Source organism: Lithobates pipiens, unplaced genomic scaffold (assembly GCF_037356315.1).
Source record: "Lithobates pipiens isolate NorthernLeopardFrog02 unplaced genomic scaffold, aLitPip1_a1.2 Scaffold_25, whole genome shotgun sequence".
In the NCBI taxonomy this organism is placed as follows: Eukaryota; Metazoa; Chordata; class Amphibia; order Anura; family Ranidae; genus Lithobates; species Lithobates pipiens.
In genome coordinates, this window is record NW_027507787.1 from 149,760,948 (window position 1) to 149,779,674 (window position 18,727).

At 43.7% G+C, this 18,727-nt stretch overlaps 1 protein-coding gene and 1 pseudogene across 1 annotated transcript in view; both read right to left on the minus strand.

Moving 5' to 3' along the window:
* Positions 1-3,756: 3,756 nt before the first annotated feature.
* Positions 3,757-3,875, minus strand: LOC143931973 (5S ribosomal RNA; annotated as a pseudogene).
* A 4,973-nt stretch (positions 3,876-8,848) lies between these two features.
* NHLRC2 (NHL repeat containing 2) overlaps positions 8,849-18,727 on the minus strand; it is a 107,097-nt gene continuing 97,218 nt past the window's right edge. Inside the window, exons 10-11 of the mRNA XM_077454984.1 lie at positions 14,053-14,269; positions 8,849-10,719 (exon numbers count right to left, since the gene is read on the minus strand). Coding sequence (XP_077311110.1) covers positions 10,463-10,719; positions 14,053-14,269 — 474 coding nt within the window. The 3' untranslated portion in view covers positions 8,849-10,462. The remainder of the gene's footprint in view (positions 10,720-14,052; positions 14,270-18,727) is intronic.

Here is an 18,727-nt window from a genome sequence, read left to right on the forward strand (position 1 = left end):
TGGAAGCGTTCCGAGTCTGGAACCGGTACAATCACCCTGCGATTCAGCAAATCCATTACCGCCTCCAACAGGACCTCCCGGCGAACCGGGGATAAGGGTATGCTGGAGGGGAAGAATCTGTGTGGCGGCCAAAATAGAAACTCTATCTTGTAGCCTGTGGAGATCAGATCGCAGACCCATTGAGGGCCCTTGCCTACGGCGTGGCTCCTTAGCTTTCCTGGCCTGTGAGAGCAGTGTACTCTTACCACCTGTGGCATTTTTAATAATGTAATCTAGCGAGGCTCCAAAGAGCCAATCGCCAAGGAAAGGAAGATCCGTCAGGGCTTTTTTGGATGCCTTGTCAGCATTTCAGCCAAATTAGGCGCCTCAGCACCACAGCTGACACTGAAGCGATGGATAACAGGGGGAGAGTATCCAGGGCCACGTCACAGACGTACTTAAGGCCCTGCACTAGTTGGTCTGATAGTTCCACGCAGACAGGGGAAGTCTGTTGCTCTCCCAATTCGTGGTGCAAAAGTTTTGCCCACTCAGTCAGTGTCTGCGACACAAGTGCGGATGCCAGTACAGGTCGCACGGCTGACCCCACAACCGCAAACAAGGAACGAACCACCACCTCGGCCTTCCTGTCTGTGGGATCCTTGAATGCAGGAGTCCCCACAACCGGGATCGTGGTTACTTTATTTAACCTGTATACTGGGGGGTCCACGACCACAGGAGCCGACCATTTCTTGAGGAGGCTTTCCTCAAAGTGGTAACGCACCACCATGTATTTGGGGACATAAAAAGGTCAGTTGCAGGCGACTCCATTCCTTGTAAATTAACTTGTCAAAATAAGTCAGATACGGGAACACCTTAGGTCAGTGATGGCGAACCTTGGCACCCCAGATGTTTTGGAACAACATTTCCCATGATGCTCATGCACTCTGCAGTGTAGCTGAGCATCATGGGAAATGTAGTTCCTAAACATCTGGGGTGCCAAGGTTCGCCATCACTGCCTTAGGTGAACGTGCTGGCTTGCGGGACCCAAAGGGGGCCGGTACATCAGCAGAGGGATCTGCTGGCTCCTGAATCTTCAGGGTATCACGCACAGCTGTGATAAGTGCTCCAACAAGCACCTTGTCATGCACGGACCCGGACGGGGACTCATCCTCACTGTCCGAACGGTCCTGGTCAGTGTCATCTGACAAGACAGAGCAGGGGCCACCGGCCTTAGCAGGACCCGAGTCTGCGTCAGAGCTCTCCCCAGAGGACGAGGGGGGGGGCAGGGGCCGCTTTTTAGCACCTTTCTTCCCACGCATTGCCTCTATCTTGGCAACAAACGAATTGAGGACCACCGTCAGGGTGTCCATGGGAACTGCGCCATCCGCAGGTGACCCGGTTGCAATTGCCTGGATTTCGGGGGAAGAAACACCAATTTCTGAAGCCATGCTGACCCTTCCCTGTCTGGCACCCGAAGGGGACTTAGGACAGTGACAGTCCCACCCTCCTTGCTGCCACTGACTGAGGGGTTCTAACCCGCCGGACTCACCACCCTGAGGAGTTACACGCTGTTTACAGCAGTGCCTGTAGACCCCTAGTGCTCCCAGATGCAGAGGGACTAAAGCTGTGTAGATGGCAGTCCGTTAGAATGATCGGTGAACGATCGCTGAGCGATCTGAAAAACGTGCTCAGACTACATAGAAAGCTGTCCAGCGCTCTGTAATGACAAACAGGAAGCTGAGGGCACATGAAGCTGCACAAAAAACATGGTCCGGCTTCAAGAAAATGGCTGCCAGTGTTCTGAATAGGGAATCACTGGAAACATGGCCGCTTGAAGCCCAGAAGCATGCTGTCCTTTGCCCACACTGAAAATGGCCACCAGCCAGCACCATGAGAGACAGAAAAAAACATGTGGCAGAGACACAGCGCTGCACCAACACAAGGGCAAAGGGGCCCCTGAATCAACCTCCCAGGGAATGCCCAGCTGCTTAACCCTGCCGAGACCGGGAGAGCTGTACTTACCAGTCCTGAAGAGCTGGGAGACATTCCATTGTAGCCAACTCTGATCAGTATAGGAAAGGTTACTGGCCCGGCATACTGTGAGGCAGACATCAGTAGCCGGTCATATGTATGCCCCGGAGCATAAAAGCTCACCAGCCACCTCTGGAGCTGAGGTATGTTGTGGCCTGCCGAGCCGTAGCGGCGACCTGCACACGCACGATGGCCGGACTGGGGAGACTACAAGGATAAGTGAACCAGCCTGTCACCCAGCCAGCTGTTGATAGAAGATCACAGGATCATTCATCTCGCGCACAAAGCCAAGCTTCTGCATAAAAAAAAAAACACGGACCTATGGGACCGCAGGGTTCCTAGGTCTATCTCCTACACTAGGCAAAATAAAACTGAGGCTGCTAGGGCAGAGTGTGGAGATTGTAGCCAAAGGGACCGCCCCCCGGGCGGAACTAAGAGTTCTGTAGTGTTGTATTACAACTTTGCCTAGTTTCTCCTAGTGATAGGGCTAACAACCCACTTTGTTACAGATAGGAGCTGTGTCGGTTGGTCAATAGAGAAAAAAACATCCTCTTCTGAGCTGTATCAATGATCAAACCCAAGTGCTGCAATCTCCTTGATGGATTTAAGGAGGATGTCTCTAGTCTGAGAATCCAACCTAGGTATTTCAGGTAGCTAACTGCGGTGACCAAAGTTTGGATTATGTGGGCTACCGAATTGATCTATGAAGAGAAGATCTAAATAGGCTAGTATTGTTATACCTTGAATCATTACCCTGGCTAAAGGAGGAGCCAGGACCTTTGTAAACACTCGAGGTGGAGTAGCTAGATCAAAAGGCAGAGCTGAAAACTGAAAATAAAGATTTTCTACCTTGAAGCGTAAATTTCTGGTGAGCGGGGAAAAAACGGCACATGGAAAAAAGCATTTTTGATGTTGATTGAGGCCTCTTTTAGGATGGAGCCTACTGATTGGATGCAAAAATAATGGATATTCAAACCCGGCTTAGATCTTTGAGATCCAAAATGGGTCTGACATCCCCGTACGGTTTTGGCACCGTAAAAAAAGGTTTGAAAAAACCCTAATCCTTGCTCTACCAAGGGAACCACCGAGATCACTCCTTGAGACAAGAGAGGATGATCCAAGCTAGAAAGAGAGACTTCTTTTCACTGGATCTCTGGGAATGTTTTGATCTGAGAAAACAAGGACGGGAACTGTGACATTGTTCCTGCCAGACCCTTGAAAGCTGTAGAAGCCTTCCCCTCCACTCAAGTGAGTGGGGGCACCCTTTCATAAGGCTTTAGTATTTTGGTTTGTGGGTTACCTCCCACAGGTCCTCTTTTGATCCTGAAACTGACCCTGACCTCTTGAATATTGACGGTGGAGGCCGTCGTAACTGCCTGGAGGCAGATGCCACTGGCACTGGAGAAGAAGCACATTTAAAAGAAAAATACTTACATTTTTTAACCTGAAAAAAGGGAACTTTTCCCATTAGAAATTCTTTGGATATACTTATCCAGATTGTCTCCAAATAACCATTCACCATAAAAAGGGAAACTGGCCAAGAACTTTTGCATGACGTTTCGGCTGACCAACTTTCAACCATAGGATTCTATGCACATGTACCTGACTTAAGCATGAGCCGTGAGGCCTGGAGAATAGAATCTTTCATAACGATAACATAAAACAGAGCGCTTCTGATATGCCGGCCAAACCCTGGGCCTGCTGATCAGGAATAACTTTGGAGTCCCTCTATAAACTAGTCCTAGAAGCCTACGGAACATGGAATTCCCAGGCGGTCTCCCATGCAGGTACTAACCAGGCCTGACCTTGCTTAGTCTCCAAGATCAGACGAGAACGGGCACCTTCAGGGTGATGTGGCCGTAGGCCTCTGAACGCCAGCGCAGGTATGACTGAACCTGCTGGTGAAATATATATATATTTTTAACAAGGAACTCCAACTTCTTATCTGGTGGATTGTTTACAGAACATATAGCAGCATTAATTGCTGGAACTCCCCATAAAGCCTTTCCTCCATAGAATAAAGTATTGAGAACATTTTCAGAGGAAAAATAACGGTTTATCTGGGTGCTCTCACTCAGAATACATACGCTTTCTTAGCCATGAATTGATAGAAAAAGCATGAACAGATTGGGGGGCTTTTAGTGAACCCAAAGCAGAAGTGGGCTCATCGACTGACTGCGTTACTGGCAGTAAAAATGTGGAGCAGGCCAATTCAGTGAGTGACAGAAAACAACCTTTTCTGCGAGCTTGATACTTCACATCAGGTTCTACGGAAGGTGAGACACCAGCCTTTTCCTGGTCCTAGAGAGAAAGTTTGCCATCTCGCTCCTTGTTCCTCAATATGAGGGTCCTGAGCAATGGACGGGGACCTGTTACGCTTAGTCCCACTCTGGGATGCGATTAAAGCATCAAACCTTTACGTTAAACTTAAAATGGTTGAAGAAAAAACCTTCTTAGCAATATACACAGGGCCTGCAGTGTTTAAGAGTATTTGCAACACTTGCCCATCCTGACTGCTCACCGTGACCAGCCATATTACTCTCAGGGGAGGATGCCATCTTACTGGTATGGATCAAGGCTTCCATGTGACTAAATAAGTCTTTCTATAGCCCTTTATTGAGGTGTTTTTATCCCCCTTCTACCATAGCCAGATGCACAAAGCAGAGGTATTACAAGAAGGAATGCATATACTGCTTGAGCTATAGTTCAGCACAGTTGCTGCTATTAATGCTCAGCCTGATGCAGCAGTAACAATGTGTCAAAGGAAATGCCTGTGACACCAAACCTGATAATGCCACCTCTTTGCCCGTGTCCCTCCACAGCCTGCAGAAGCACAGTGTGCTTTTAAAAACTTGCCTCCTCCTGCACCTGGCATTGGAGAACGCTGACGCTGCTAAGCCCTGCCCCTGCGTTTCCTCCACCCCCTATTTTAAAAAGAAGGGTTTTCTCGCGCAAGCGGCAGACTACAGGTCCTCTCAGCTCTCAGACCTGCAGAAAGAAGCATGGCGCAGGGGGGGGGGGGGTTCCAAGCCGCTGAGCGGCACGCTGATCGCTCTTCCTATCCATTTTTTGAGCACTTTTACCCCATGAGGGGGAGAGTATCAGCATAGGGGGCCATAAGCAGGGAGACAAACTCCCCCTTAAGCTTACTGGAGGATCTGCTGTTCGGCTGGAGGAGGAGGAAGCATTTTGGCTCTTGCGCAGTTTCCAGCATGAGGCGGTGAGTACTCAATACAGCCCCCAGTGGTGACACATGGGCATGATAAAATTTTTATGTTAAAGGAGACATTCATAAGAAAATTCAAAAAAATTCTTAGAAAACTCCACTTACCTTTCCCGATGCAGGGTTATCTGTGGTAAACCAACAGACCCAATCTTTACCCTTCATGGTGGGTTCCGTTAAACCTTCAGGAGCAGGGAATCCTGGAGGAAACCCACAATCCTGGACCTGCAACAGCACCCAGCCAGTAAAAACTCTTATGGCCTTACTACCAAAAAGTACTGGATCCCAGGGTCCAGCTCTCTAAAAAGAGATGCATTCGCAGGCAAAAACGTTGTTTCTTTGGATATGAGGACCGGGTACCATTCAATCTGGCCAAAAAAAATACACTTTGAATGGATCCAGTCAGCATGGCCAGCCCCAGCAAGGGTTGCTCCAGTGGAGCTCAACACATCACATTTTTACTCATGACCAACACCCTAGACACTGGCAAAAAAAACTGAGGTACTCCCACCAGTGGGAGGGGTTATATATAGGCAGTGCACTTTTTAATTTAGGGCGTGCCAGTGTCCACCACCTGATGGTGGCCTATAACCCACATATAACTACTATGGCTCTGTGTCCCGTGATGTATGATAAGAAATTCCTTTATTGACAATTTTGAGGTTAAAAGTTCCATGATACATGAAAAAAAACACTCATGCATTTCTGCCCTCAAGGGGCTTTAGTCATAGGTATGAGGGCAGAAACACGTCAGTGTTTTCTTTCATGTATCCTGGAACTTTTAACCCTAAAAGTTATCAATAAAAGAATCTTGTGCAGTCTTTTTTACCAGATTGCATCCATTTGCACTTGTGGAGGCTGCTGTTGTGCACCGGTCATATGTTTATTCATTTGATTCGGGGTTGAAGGGTAGTAGCACCTTAAATGTTTTGTTTTAGCCAACTGAGGCTTTTACACCTGGGGGGCAGGAAGGTCTGCCTAATCATGACCACTGTGATTGGCTTTCACAGTGGTCACATGATTGGGAGCCAGATTCCGAACATTAGTACGGATCAAGTTCTGCATTTGACAGCTCAGTGTCTGTGCTGGGAACCCATAGTGAGGGCACTCCCTGTACAGAAACCTCTGCAACCCATAGATGCATATGTGTAGCTTTGGGCTTCTAAGCCCATCCTCCTTGCTACCACACATATGTAATTACATGAGCAGCAAGAGGTTAAGCACTTGCAGTCGATGGAGACTGTGTAAGCTTCTTTAAATGTTTTCTGTTATCTTGTGAAATCATACTGGTACCTAATAGGACTGATGATGACAATTTGGACAGTGTGGTGAATGAGATATGAGGGACATATTGGGCAATCCATGAGGGGGGCTGTAATTTTTAAAATGTGAATAACCCATTGCACTAGAGGAGCTAGAAGTCTATATTTGAAATGCAACTGTGAAAATATGGAACAGCAAATAAGGAAAAATAAGAAAAGACACGCAAGAAATGATTTTCAGGTACACATTGTGTACTCAAAAGTGTAAACACACAATAAAAAATACAGGTTCCCTTTCATTTATCCTTCTTGTCAAAAGGGCATCTGGAGTAGATGGATACCGTTTTTAAAGTTTATTTCTGGCCAGTCCATCTTGTTATATTTCCCTAGGCTAAATGGTAATCTTACCATTTAGAATGCATCTCTAGCAAAAACATTCTGTGAGGTTTTTAATGTAGAAAGGTGTAGGATGCTGGATCACTTAAACAGTGGGTATTTTCAGTTAGCAGTTAAAACAGGGTAAAGGCAAGCATTCTCATCTTTGCTCGAGTGGAGACTGGATGGGCAAGGAGGAAAGCACTCATAAGAGAACATATGATGTCCAGATTTAATTCTAAACTCTAATGTAAATAAATACAGTGTTTTTTGGGGGGTTGAAAGAGTCTCCCTCCATCAAGACTTGGTAAAACTGAATGAAGCTTGTTCTGGACTGGTCAAATTGGAGGGATCCTAAGGGGCAATTCATCTGATTGCTCCAGAGGCTGGTTAAAGCAGACCTAAACCCTGAAATATACTCACCTCCACCTTCCAGCGATACAACAGCTACATCCCTTGCCAGGCGATGTCATCCTCTACCCAGGCTACTTCCAAGTGCTGGATTTTCAGCCTTTCTTGATTGACCAGCAGGGGATGACAAGGTCTGACCCAGGAGCATGGAAATCGTCATACTGACCCAAAGTGTTCCGGGAATGCACACTGACACATGCTATGTAAAGAGATGCCTGCTCACAACTTTTTTTTAATTATAAACTTAATGAAACTTTAAAGAAACCAGATGCTTTGTTAAACAGTACCAAGCCCTGGTGGTGGTGGTGGTGGAGGGCGTGGAGGGGTTCCTTTAAACTGCTGAAATGTATTGGCTTTGATAAAAGAGTCAGAATAAAATTAAAGCTATTCTCCAATGGAGCCCATCATTCCAGTGACACCAATGATTTGAGGGGCTAGTCTTCCCCTGGGGCTCACCAATACCAATGCCTTGGGGACTATTCTTCTCTAGAGGCCATTGTACCATTAAAAACAATTTATTGGGGAGCTTTTCATCCCTGATGGCTACTATACCATGGACAATGATTTGCAGGTTATTTTATCCTGGAGACTATTATTCCAAAGACACCAATGAATAAATTGTCTGTTCGTTCTTCCCCTGAAGCCACTAACCCACCGATTTTAGGGGCTATTCTCTTTCATGGGAAATATTCCACTGACACCATTCATTTGAGGGGTTACTCTCCCATGAGGGCCACTATCCCACTGACAGCAACAATTCATTGAGCTATTCTTCCCTGGGGGCCATTGTGCCACTGACACCAATGATGGGCTATTGTTTCCTAGAGATCAATATCCCACAAACACCAATGAACTGAGGGCTATTCTTCCCTGCAGGACAGGGTTCCACTGACACCAATAAATCAGGAGGGAAGCTCTTCCTTCCTGGGGGCCAGGGTCTCACTGATACCAATCAATCGAGGGGCTGTCCTTTCCTGGGGGCCAGGTTTCCAGTGACACCAGTGAATTCAGGGGCTGTTTTCAAATGGAGGCCACGATTCTACTGACAATGATCTGAGGGCTAATTCTTGAGATCTCATACTTTTATTGTAGGGGGGTAAAACTTGTTTATACTGCTGGTGCATGGAAGGATTTGGAAGAATTTACTATGGTTGAGGACCACTGATCTGAATTCAAATCAAATGACCTGCAGCAACCCTGGTTTGTATGGCCTGCCACTGAATACTCTCGCTGTCCAAGGGCCTCTGCTATGGAATGCTCTACCAATCAACATCCGCCTGGAAGAAAATCACCTGGCTTTTAGGAAAAAACTCAAGACCTTCCTCTTTTAGCAGATGATCAAGGCTCCCCACAGCGCCTAGAGGCGATTCAGTTCGCATTGTGCGCTATATAAGTATTTCATTCATTCACTCTGTTGACTTGGTTTCTCCAATGTACAGATTCTGCATTAGACTGTGTGACAACTGGAGTGCTACACAATAATGCCATGTGCAGGTTTATACTAATTTGAATACCTCAATCCACTGTCCCAAAACTTTTAAACTTAAATATATTTAATGACTGCAAATAACAAATAATTTTTATTAAATAAGTCTCTTCTCACAAGGCATAAATGAACAAGTCAGTGTGCATTTTCCAAGCATCTTATTATCCAAAATAATTGTATCATTATTGCAACTACACTTTGGTACTATAAAACAGTGAAGTGCACCTATCACTGGTACACCCCAAGAAAAAGACATTTAGGGGACTAAACCAATTTTTCAGCAATCCATTGGGAAGCAGATATATTGTGAGATGCATGTTGGTTCAGAGTAATGATTTGCTCTCTAGTCATGCCCAGATATTGGAGGCTTCTCTGGTCCACCAGAGTCCAATTCTGGAAAGCAACCTGGATGTCTAGTCACTTGTTGTGGTTATTAAACAGTTATGGCAGTTTATACTGAATTCTGAAGGGTTTGCTTTTAAGGCATGAGGCACACAATAAAATCAACTAACTGTTGAATAGGCAATCTTTGTTGCCCATAAAATCTAAACGTTTCCTCTTATCTGAAACAATGATTTAGTCCCCAGCATGGCTGCCTCCAGGGTGTCTGACTATTTTAAGGCACTCAGGTAATGAAGCTTTAAGTGCTGTGTTATATCATCAATGAGGAAAAGGTAGCTGTTGTGACACATAGGAAATTCCCTTGTTCTGTCCGATGCATCCTTTTTAATGGATCCCAACACTAGTGATGGTTAAAGGCCTGGCTATGGAAAATCAAGTATTTTCATAGGGTTTAAAACAGTAAATGAACTTTAACACATTTCCTCTCTTGCTGCAGGTACTTAGAAGCTCATTCTCAAAGCTTACCGCAAAAACAATTGAGTGCTTCTCTCATTTGCTACAGTGGGGATTGAAAGTTTGGGCACCCCAGGTAAAAATGTGTATTAATGTGCATAACGAAGCCAAGGAAAGATGGAAAAAATCTCCAAATGGCATCAAATTGCTGAGTAATTGCTGGGAAAGAAGCACAGTGAGCCGAGCTGTTGAGTCAGTGCCCAGAGGACAAGCAGAGCTACTAAGTCACTGCTACAGGGGAAAGCTGAGCTGCTCAGTCAGTGATGGAAAGGGAGAGTTGGAAGTTGATCTACTGAGTTGCAACTGTGGGGGGAAAGCATGCTGGGCTGAGTTGATGAATCACTGCTGGGAGTGTGGAGCAGAGTGAGCTAAGCTGCTCAGTTACAGCCTGGGGGGGTTAGCTTACCGGCCAAGCCAGCACTGGGAGAATGAGCCGAGTGACTTCAGTGCTTCCGATATAAACGCTGAAGTTTAAGTACTTCACAGAAACTGCAGCTACAGACATCATTGAGGGCTTGCTTTAAAGTTCATTTACTACTTGCCAAGACTATAAAAATACTTAAATGTCCAGTACCATGGCCAAAGGTTCACTTTAAGTACTTGTACAATTCAATTGATATTCTCTCAAGTTCTCTATAAAGGACTTCTGAACAGTAGACAGGACTTTGGACTCCCAAAAATATACAACGTTACATACAACTTTTCTCCATGCAGTTTTGAGACAGTGGAAGCCATCATAAAACTGAATTTTTGTAAACAAGACTGTTCTGTGCCCCAGGTGTGACAAGAAAAGCCATATCAAAGGCCAACCTTGGCCTACAGAAAGTTGTGTTCTGCTTCCTAAAAGCTGTAGGCGAGGTCCAGAGCTGGCAGGTAGCCAGTGTCATCAACGCTCACTTGTAAAGGATGAGTGAAGGAGACAGATTTCATCGTACACAAGTTGCTGTCCTTGGTGCAGAAATACACGCAGACGCCGACTTTCAGCACTGCCTCAGGGGACCGGAACTCCTGTGGGATAGCAAGCTCAATCTGGCTTGGTTTGGAGAGACTCATAATTTCCCCATAGGTTTTCTGCCCAGCAAGTAACCATTCATGGCCTGGAAAGGGAGAAGAGAACTTGTTACATACATTATATATAGAGTTACATAGTAGGTGAGGTTGAAAAAAGACACAAGTCCAACCTATGTGTGTGATTATATGTCAGTATTACCTTGTATATCTCTTATGTTGTCATTCAGGTGCTTATCTAATAGCTCCCCGCTGAGACCAGCGCCTGTGGAAGGGAGTTCCACATCCTTGCCGATCTTACAATAAAGAACCCTCTACACAGTTCAAGGTTAAACCTCTTCTCTTCTAATTTTAATGAGTGGCCACCTGTCTTGTTAAACTCCCTTCCGCAAAAATGTTTTATCCCTATTGTGGGGTCACCAGTACGGTATTTATTAATTGAAATCATATCCCCTCTCAAGCGTCTCTTCTCCAGAGAGAATAAGTTCAGTGCTCGCAAACCAAACTTTCCTCATAACTAATATGCTCCAGACCCTTTATTAGCTTTGTTTCCCTTCTTTGCACTCGCTCCATTTCCAGTATATCCTTCCTGAGGACCGGTGCCCAGAACTGGACAGAATACTCCAGGTTACTGACAGGGCCGCTGTTAGAAATCGCAGGGCCCCGTACAACCTACCTGACAGGGCCCCCACCCCGGAAATATCAAGTTGCTAAAATGACATGGTCGCAGTGGTATGCTTTGCAGCCATACTAGAAATTAGAGCCATGCTACTGCCACCTCATGGCACCAGTTTTTTTTTGTTTTTTTTTACTTTTTTAAATTGTGCAACACATTGCAACTTTAAAACAATTATTTGGCTTCAAGGTGCAGAGCAACCCCATTAAACTCGATGAGACGTTTGACAGGAGGTGCTGCCTGTCAAACTCTGCAATCTGCTCTAAAAATGCTGCAGCAATGGCATGTATACAGCCCTGTCTGACTATATGACAGCTGGCTTCTGTTGAAGGGGCATGACCAAAAAAGATCTGTTAACCCAATCAGTGCTCTCAGCCGATGGCTAAGAGCACTGAGCAGAGTGTTCTGGTGGGGCGGGGGTCATCCCCTTGTCAGAACACAATAGAACAACAGGGGATATTGCTATACTAATATTGCATTGGTAGTACAGTGGCTCCGACCTGAGGTGTCATGTTTTTTTATTCAGCCTGTAGGGTTGAATGAAAAAAAAACTAGCAGTGTATACTAGGCATTAGGCCGTATTCACATTTGACGTTTCCTGAATGTGGGACAAAGTGCAAAGGTAGCAGGCATTTTGGAAATGCACTGCAAATGCTAATAGCGCTTGTGGTGCCATTAATTGTTGATTGCACCCCTGTAATTGGCACACCTGTGTTGTGTCATGTGGCAAATCTGCATGCTTAGGTTCTAGAACCTCTATGGTGTGTTTGTTACACATAAGGCAGCCCATTCAAATGAATGGGCTCCCCTATATGTGAAAAACAAGCAAAAAAATTAACATGCACAGGAATGTGTGTTCCCTCTATGTGAAGTATAAAGGGGGCCTTAGGGGTGATATATAGAAATGTCTGGGCAGAGATGTCTGTCAGCTGGAGAGAGAGATGTGTCCACTGGTTCCTAGCTCAGCACTGCAGTGGCAGCTATCTGCACTTCTAGGCTGGCTTCATATTTACTTTTCTCCAAAATTAAATTAATGTCCCTTCACTCCAGCAGCAAACCTCCACTCACCCCTTTCAGCAGAAGCACTGCTCCATCCAAACACTGGAGTTCACCATGAACACAGCACAGTGAGAGAGAGAGCACGATCTGGAGGCAGGTGGATCAGAGGTCAGGACTCAGTGAGGAGGTGGAGCAAACTTCCTGCTCATTTATCACGCTGACCAGAGATAACACAGCCGATTGTTGGGGGAGTTTCAGGACCCGAGAAAGGCACAGGCAGAGACTCTGCAGCTGTCTCCCTCTGCTTCAAATCGGGACACTTTGCCAGTATGTAGAACTGATCCCCCTGCAGAGCTGCTGAAGGGAGAAAGCTGGCAGCGCTGCAAAGTGATCCACAGGGGTCAGAAGGCAGTACAGATAGCTCTCCTGCCTTGCAGGTTCCCGGGCCCCTCTTCTGAAGTGACAGAATTCGGGCCCCCTACAGGAAGGCTGGCTGTACTGCCCTATCAGCGGCCCTGCTGACAGGTCTTCACAGATGGAATAAAAACCAATGTGATCACATGACTTTTACTGCTTAGAGTGAAGTGACAGAAGCCTGATAGGATAATTGTAGTTAGAGACTTAAGCCCCATACACACTATCAGTTTTTCTGCTGAGTTTTTCCTTCAGATTTACCAAAACCATATAATATGAGGTCAAACCTTAGGCGTTTCAATGTGTATGCAATCAGGCAGGCCCTTCTACTACATGGTTTTGGTAAACCTGAAGGAAAAACTCAGCAGAAAAACTGATAGTGTGTATGGGGCTTTAAAGTGGATGTGAAACCAATTTTTTTTTTTTTTGATGTCATAATGTATTGCAGAGTATAAGATTTCCTATCATTTGAGCCCAGTCTTGCCACAAAGAGTTATTCTATCTCTGAGCAATCCTCTTTTATTGTTCCGTGATATAAATCTTGACAAACAGAAAAACTTTGTCAAATCCTCCCCCTTGCTGTGAGTGACAGGTGATTTACATATCTCGTGCACTAGCTTAAGAGACATGCATTTTTTTTAAATTCCCTCCCACTCCTTTCTTCTGCTGCTCTGCCAGAATATGATGTTCCCCACCTCAGCATGATTTGGCATGCTGAAGTCATGTGGTTACTTTCCTGTCTTTTCACTGGATGTTAGTTATCATAGCAGAAGTTCAGTGTAAGAAATACACAGGAGAATATGCATATTGACAAGGGGAGTGTAGAGGTGGGCGAGGAGTCTACTGACATCACGACTGCACCCACCAAGCTCCAGACAACAGATCCACCCACAGAATCTGTAATTTTTTCGGGTCTCAAAGCAGACAGAGGGGAGACATTTGACAGGTAAAGATAAATGCAGGAGGCATGTATATCCTTATAGATAACCCCTATGGCAGTAGTTTAGAAAGGATGACATTGGGTTTACATCCACTTTAAGCTGCCCATATATATTTTTTTTTGTTCAACCAGCAGGGTGAAAAAAAAAAAAAAAAAAAAAAAAAAAAGAAGACTTGACACTCAATCCCAACTCCATTATCACGATCTTGCCCGAGCTTGGACCGGCTCTGTGAAGTCAGCTTGCTGTCTGCTCAGGGGTGCAGAACGGACTGCACTCCTGTGATACACAGGAGAAGTACAGCTAAATGAGCTTTGGCTATACTTCTCCTTTAACTTTTTCACACTGCCAGTTTTAAATGGATTCCACGTAAAACAGCTCAGGAAGGAACTTACCTTCTGTGAAGAGAAACCAGAAACTTGGGGCTCCTTCAGTTAACTTTGCACCCAAAGGGAGTTTGAGGTTTAGAGAATATTTCAAAGTTTTGCTGGGTGACACAGTTAAGGTTTCCAGATTAATGTTGGGAGTGGATTTAGGCAGCTTTGGGTTAATAATTCTCTTTGGCAGGGCACTGTCCACAACATCTGCTGCATCACTGTGCATGATATGAAGCTGCAAGAGAGAAGAGTACACAGATTTAATAGACAAATGATCAACTCTGCTTGTGTCTATACCGTACATGTATGGACGCCTGAGGCTTAAAACTGGACTCCGGCCTTCCTTTTAAGGCTCGTTCACACCAACATGCACTACCACATGGTCGCTGGTGTGTGATGTGAAGACAATAATACCAAGGAGTTGTGAACAGAGCATTTTACTCCAACCTTTTTTTTTTCCATTCATTTCTATTGGCCACAGTGCAGTATGATGCAGTAGACTGTTGAAAAATTGTTCTAAGGAATAAGTGCTGCTAACTGTACTTTATTCAGCATGCACAACTGCAGTGTGCTGGTGTGAGCTGCCTTGATAGGGAACAAGGCCTTTTGCCTTGTCTGTGCATTGGGACTCCATTGGGCAATGCTGCCCAGCTTGGCCAATACACCAAGTTCCTCCATCTTGCACAGTTGTACAGGCTCATCTACTGTACTCAAATGGCTTATTCTGATTTCACTGCACACTGTGAGCTTTTCTCAATGTGCATTATAAGCTGCAGCAAGTCAGATACAGCCCACTTCATTTTCTGGCTGAAGGATGTTCATCATGTTCTAGCACTTTTTTTCCAGCAGCCCGATTGCCCCTGCACTAAAATGCAGCCTATGTAGGAATACCCACCCCTGCAAACTGACATTCATAAATCAGGGCATTTTGCTTTTGCATTTAAGAACCAGACCACTGCTTGTATGAGGGCTCAAGAGGAGTACTGAGGCAGGTTGCTGTGATGTTTTCAGGAAACCACATACAGCACCCGGCTGGCCCTATACTACCAGCCATTATCTGCCCACATTGCATAGAGAAGCACATAGGCAAAGCAAGAGGTTTATTTTACTGCTGGCCCCTGCAAATTTGTTATACTTGCCTCCCTATACTATGCCGCTGTCCTGTTAACCTGAAAAATCAAGAAGCAGCTCCATATAAGCTTGAAGTCTGGTCAGAGCTTACACAGGCTGAAAAATCTCCTCCTACAACCCAGCGACAGCACCGGGTGCTTGCATAGCCAAGCACCACACATGGAACTATCCATGCCAGCCAAGCAGCTTGCTATGGGGGCACTCGGGGGAGGGGTGGAGCCCAGAGTACTGGTGGGGGACCCAGAGAAAAGGAGGGCTGCTCTGTGCAAAATCATTACCAGAGTAGGCAAGTATAAAAAATAAATAAAAAGGTGGACCTTTAAAATTACTTTAAGCCCCCAAAACGCAATGTCTTTTCTGCATTTTGTTTTAAAACAATACCATTACAAAAAGACTTAGAACTCCTAAGCTGGCTACACACTCATTTTGTTCAAAAACTTTTTTTTATAATCTTATTTTCAAAAAGAAAGGGATGACATACAGTAAGTAGGTAATCAAATCAATACAGAGGAAAAAAAAAAAAAAAAAAAGTACAAAAAAAGGCAATGGGCCATGGATCACAAATCTGCGACAGTTTCAGAAAGTTTCTTTTTAAATACAGTTGCAAACATCATATGATCCCCATCTTTTTTGTTCCCAAACGTGGGGGGTTGTGCTTATAAACCAGTGTACCAAGCTAGGGCTATGCACCCTAGCATATACATTACTGTGAACCGTGCATCTATTGTGACATGGAATGAGAAAAAGGGAATGGTCTCTGGCACCAATGGCCAAGGTAGGTAGAATCTAGAGATAATGAACTATGGCACCGGTACAGCACTAGAGGAGTATAATGTATCCAGGTGGCCCAGACACTATAAAACTTTTGGTCTGTCCTTGCACTTTGCCACCCATTCCTCCACTGCCAAATTATTGCCCAGACTAATCCAATTGGGTCGTCCAGGAATATGAGTCGACTTCCAATGTATGGGAATTAGGCACCTGGCAGCATTTAGAAGGTGGGGCAGAAACGATTTACGGTAGTTGCTAAGAGGAATGGATGAAGTAGAAGCTCCAATGGGGAGTCATTCATATATCTAGTATAACCTTTATCTGGGCTCTGATATCTGGTCAAAAGGACCTAAGCCTCGGGCACTTCCACCATATGTTTAAGTTATTATATGTTTAAGTAGGTACCACAAAGCCCACAGCTCCTCCAACAGACATCTGAGACCGTTGGATAAATCCTGGCCAAAGAACTCTAACACCGGGACAGTAGCTTAAAGCGATTTCCTGCATCTTTGTGTCCACAGAACTCTTGTGGGTAAGGTTGTATAAGTGATCCAATTAATAACATCTCATAGAGCACTGAGATAGAGTGGGCGACAGGGTCTGCAGATGTGCACAGCTTCTCAAATGGAGTCAGAGAGGATGGAGCCCTAATGGTATGATGTAAACTATGAAGAAAATGATGCAACTGTCTGTGGCGCCACTCATCCATCGGGAATCTGCCAAACTGGGAACGGAGCCAGTCCGATTAAACTAGGCCTTGCTCATGTATGAACCTTCCACATCTACTACTCATAAATTAACAAATATTAACTTAATGAATTGATTCGATTTTTATAGAATAATCGAGTTGAATTTATGGGTGTGTATGTATATATATATATATATATATATATATATATATATATATATATATATAAAATCTCTTTTAGTTATGGAAAAAGTGAAATTATATAGACGTTTATACTTGTAAAAGTATTCATATAGCTTCATAATCATTCCTGTGGAGAAGCAAACGTGTTAGTAATTATGAATCTTGCGCTTGGTTCTTACTATCCTTCCATGGCAAATGAGATGAAAGGTTTCAAATTTCTTAAGATATAAAAGTTCATGTAGTTAAGAATATAAGTTTGTTTATATTACAATATTTCTTTATTAGAATATTAATAAGAACATAAGAACATTAAGTTTTTAATTAATATATATATATATATATATACACACATATACACACACATATACACACACACAAAGTATATGTAGTATTTCATTAGAAGTTATACCCTATACTTAAAATAGTTTCACATAATGTTCTTGCCCACTCCTCGGAATGTCAGTACATGGAGACTGAACGACCCCCATCCTTGCGTGAGATGTGGGAGGGAAGCCATGTCTCACTAGAAGAGTTTGTGGAACTATAAGATGAAACCAGCCTTTTTAGGAGAAGGTGGGGGCTGAATTTAGGAGTAAAAGGAGTTGAACAGAGTTTTTCTGATAGACACAAGACGAGACATTGAAGGAAGCTGGTACAGTTTCACAGAGATACATCCGATTCAATCTTCATCTTAAGAATACAATACATTATTGATATTTTTATATTCTACATTTTGATATTATTCTTGTAATATTTTGCCATTTTATTATTAAATCAATTTGAGTTTTTACACAAGAACCGAAAAGACTTTCTTGGAACTTTCCTCATCAATATAATTTACAGAATATCAAAATATACCATTATTATGGTATTTATATCAACAGTGGCGAGCCTTAGCCAAGTTCATTTTATCTGACTATAGAACATTTTTGAATTATTTCTCCTTCCGCTTGAATAGAGGGAAGATGAGAAGCACAAGCATTGATTATGTAGTCAAGCTTCCAGGAGAAATAGAAACAGCAAATTAACTTTCGGCATCGAATGAACCTGGAATCATAGAATCATCAAAATTGGTGAGACGTTTGAGCATGTGCAAGAAAACAGTTTCTTGATGAGGTGATTTCCCACCATGAGAGGGAATGCATGTTACATGAAGGAAGTCTGCCCTAAATTGGTAATGAATTTTATTGATGAATTATCTAGTGAGAGTTAATTAGAATTAAAAAATCTGTAAAAATGTGTTAAAGATGATGAATTATGGTGTTACATGTTCAATGAATGCTTACAGGCTAATATTAAGATACAAAAATCAAAATGTACTTTTAAGAAATTCAGCAACAGGTTATAAACTTGATAAAGTTAGTTAAGGTTTATGATACAATTATTTTAGGAGTTCCTAAAAGGAATGTTGGTACAAAAGGGAAAACAGACTCGGCAGGATAACAGTGTAGGTGTTAATTGTTTTTAACTGAGCGAATAGATGATTTACACAGTGCAATTCAAATAAAAGATATTCAGTTGTCTTAATTACAGGAGGTAAAAAGGATTTGTGTAAATGCTAAAGCACAGTCAAGCAAGAGTTTAGAGATTAATGATAGTGCAGAAGTATTTTGTACCAGATATGTGGTCTATAGAGATTAATGACCAGGATCATGAAGTTTTGCTTAACAACAAAATTAATGAATAAAGATGTAGTATGCACACAAGACAGATAAAAGCAAAATGGCAATCAGAGAGTTCCCACTTGTAAGGCCACACCCAGATATGGTGAGATACATGTCACAGACAGTACCAAAGTTTCAGAGCAGACAGGAAATGCTATGTTTACATTGTAAAAAAGGTGGCCATATACAGAAAGAATGTTTAAAATATAAATTAGATTCACAAAGAAAAAAAACTTTTGAATTAGGAATTGAGTAA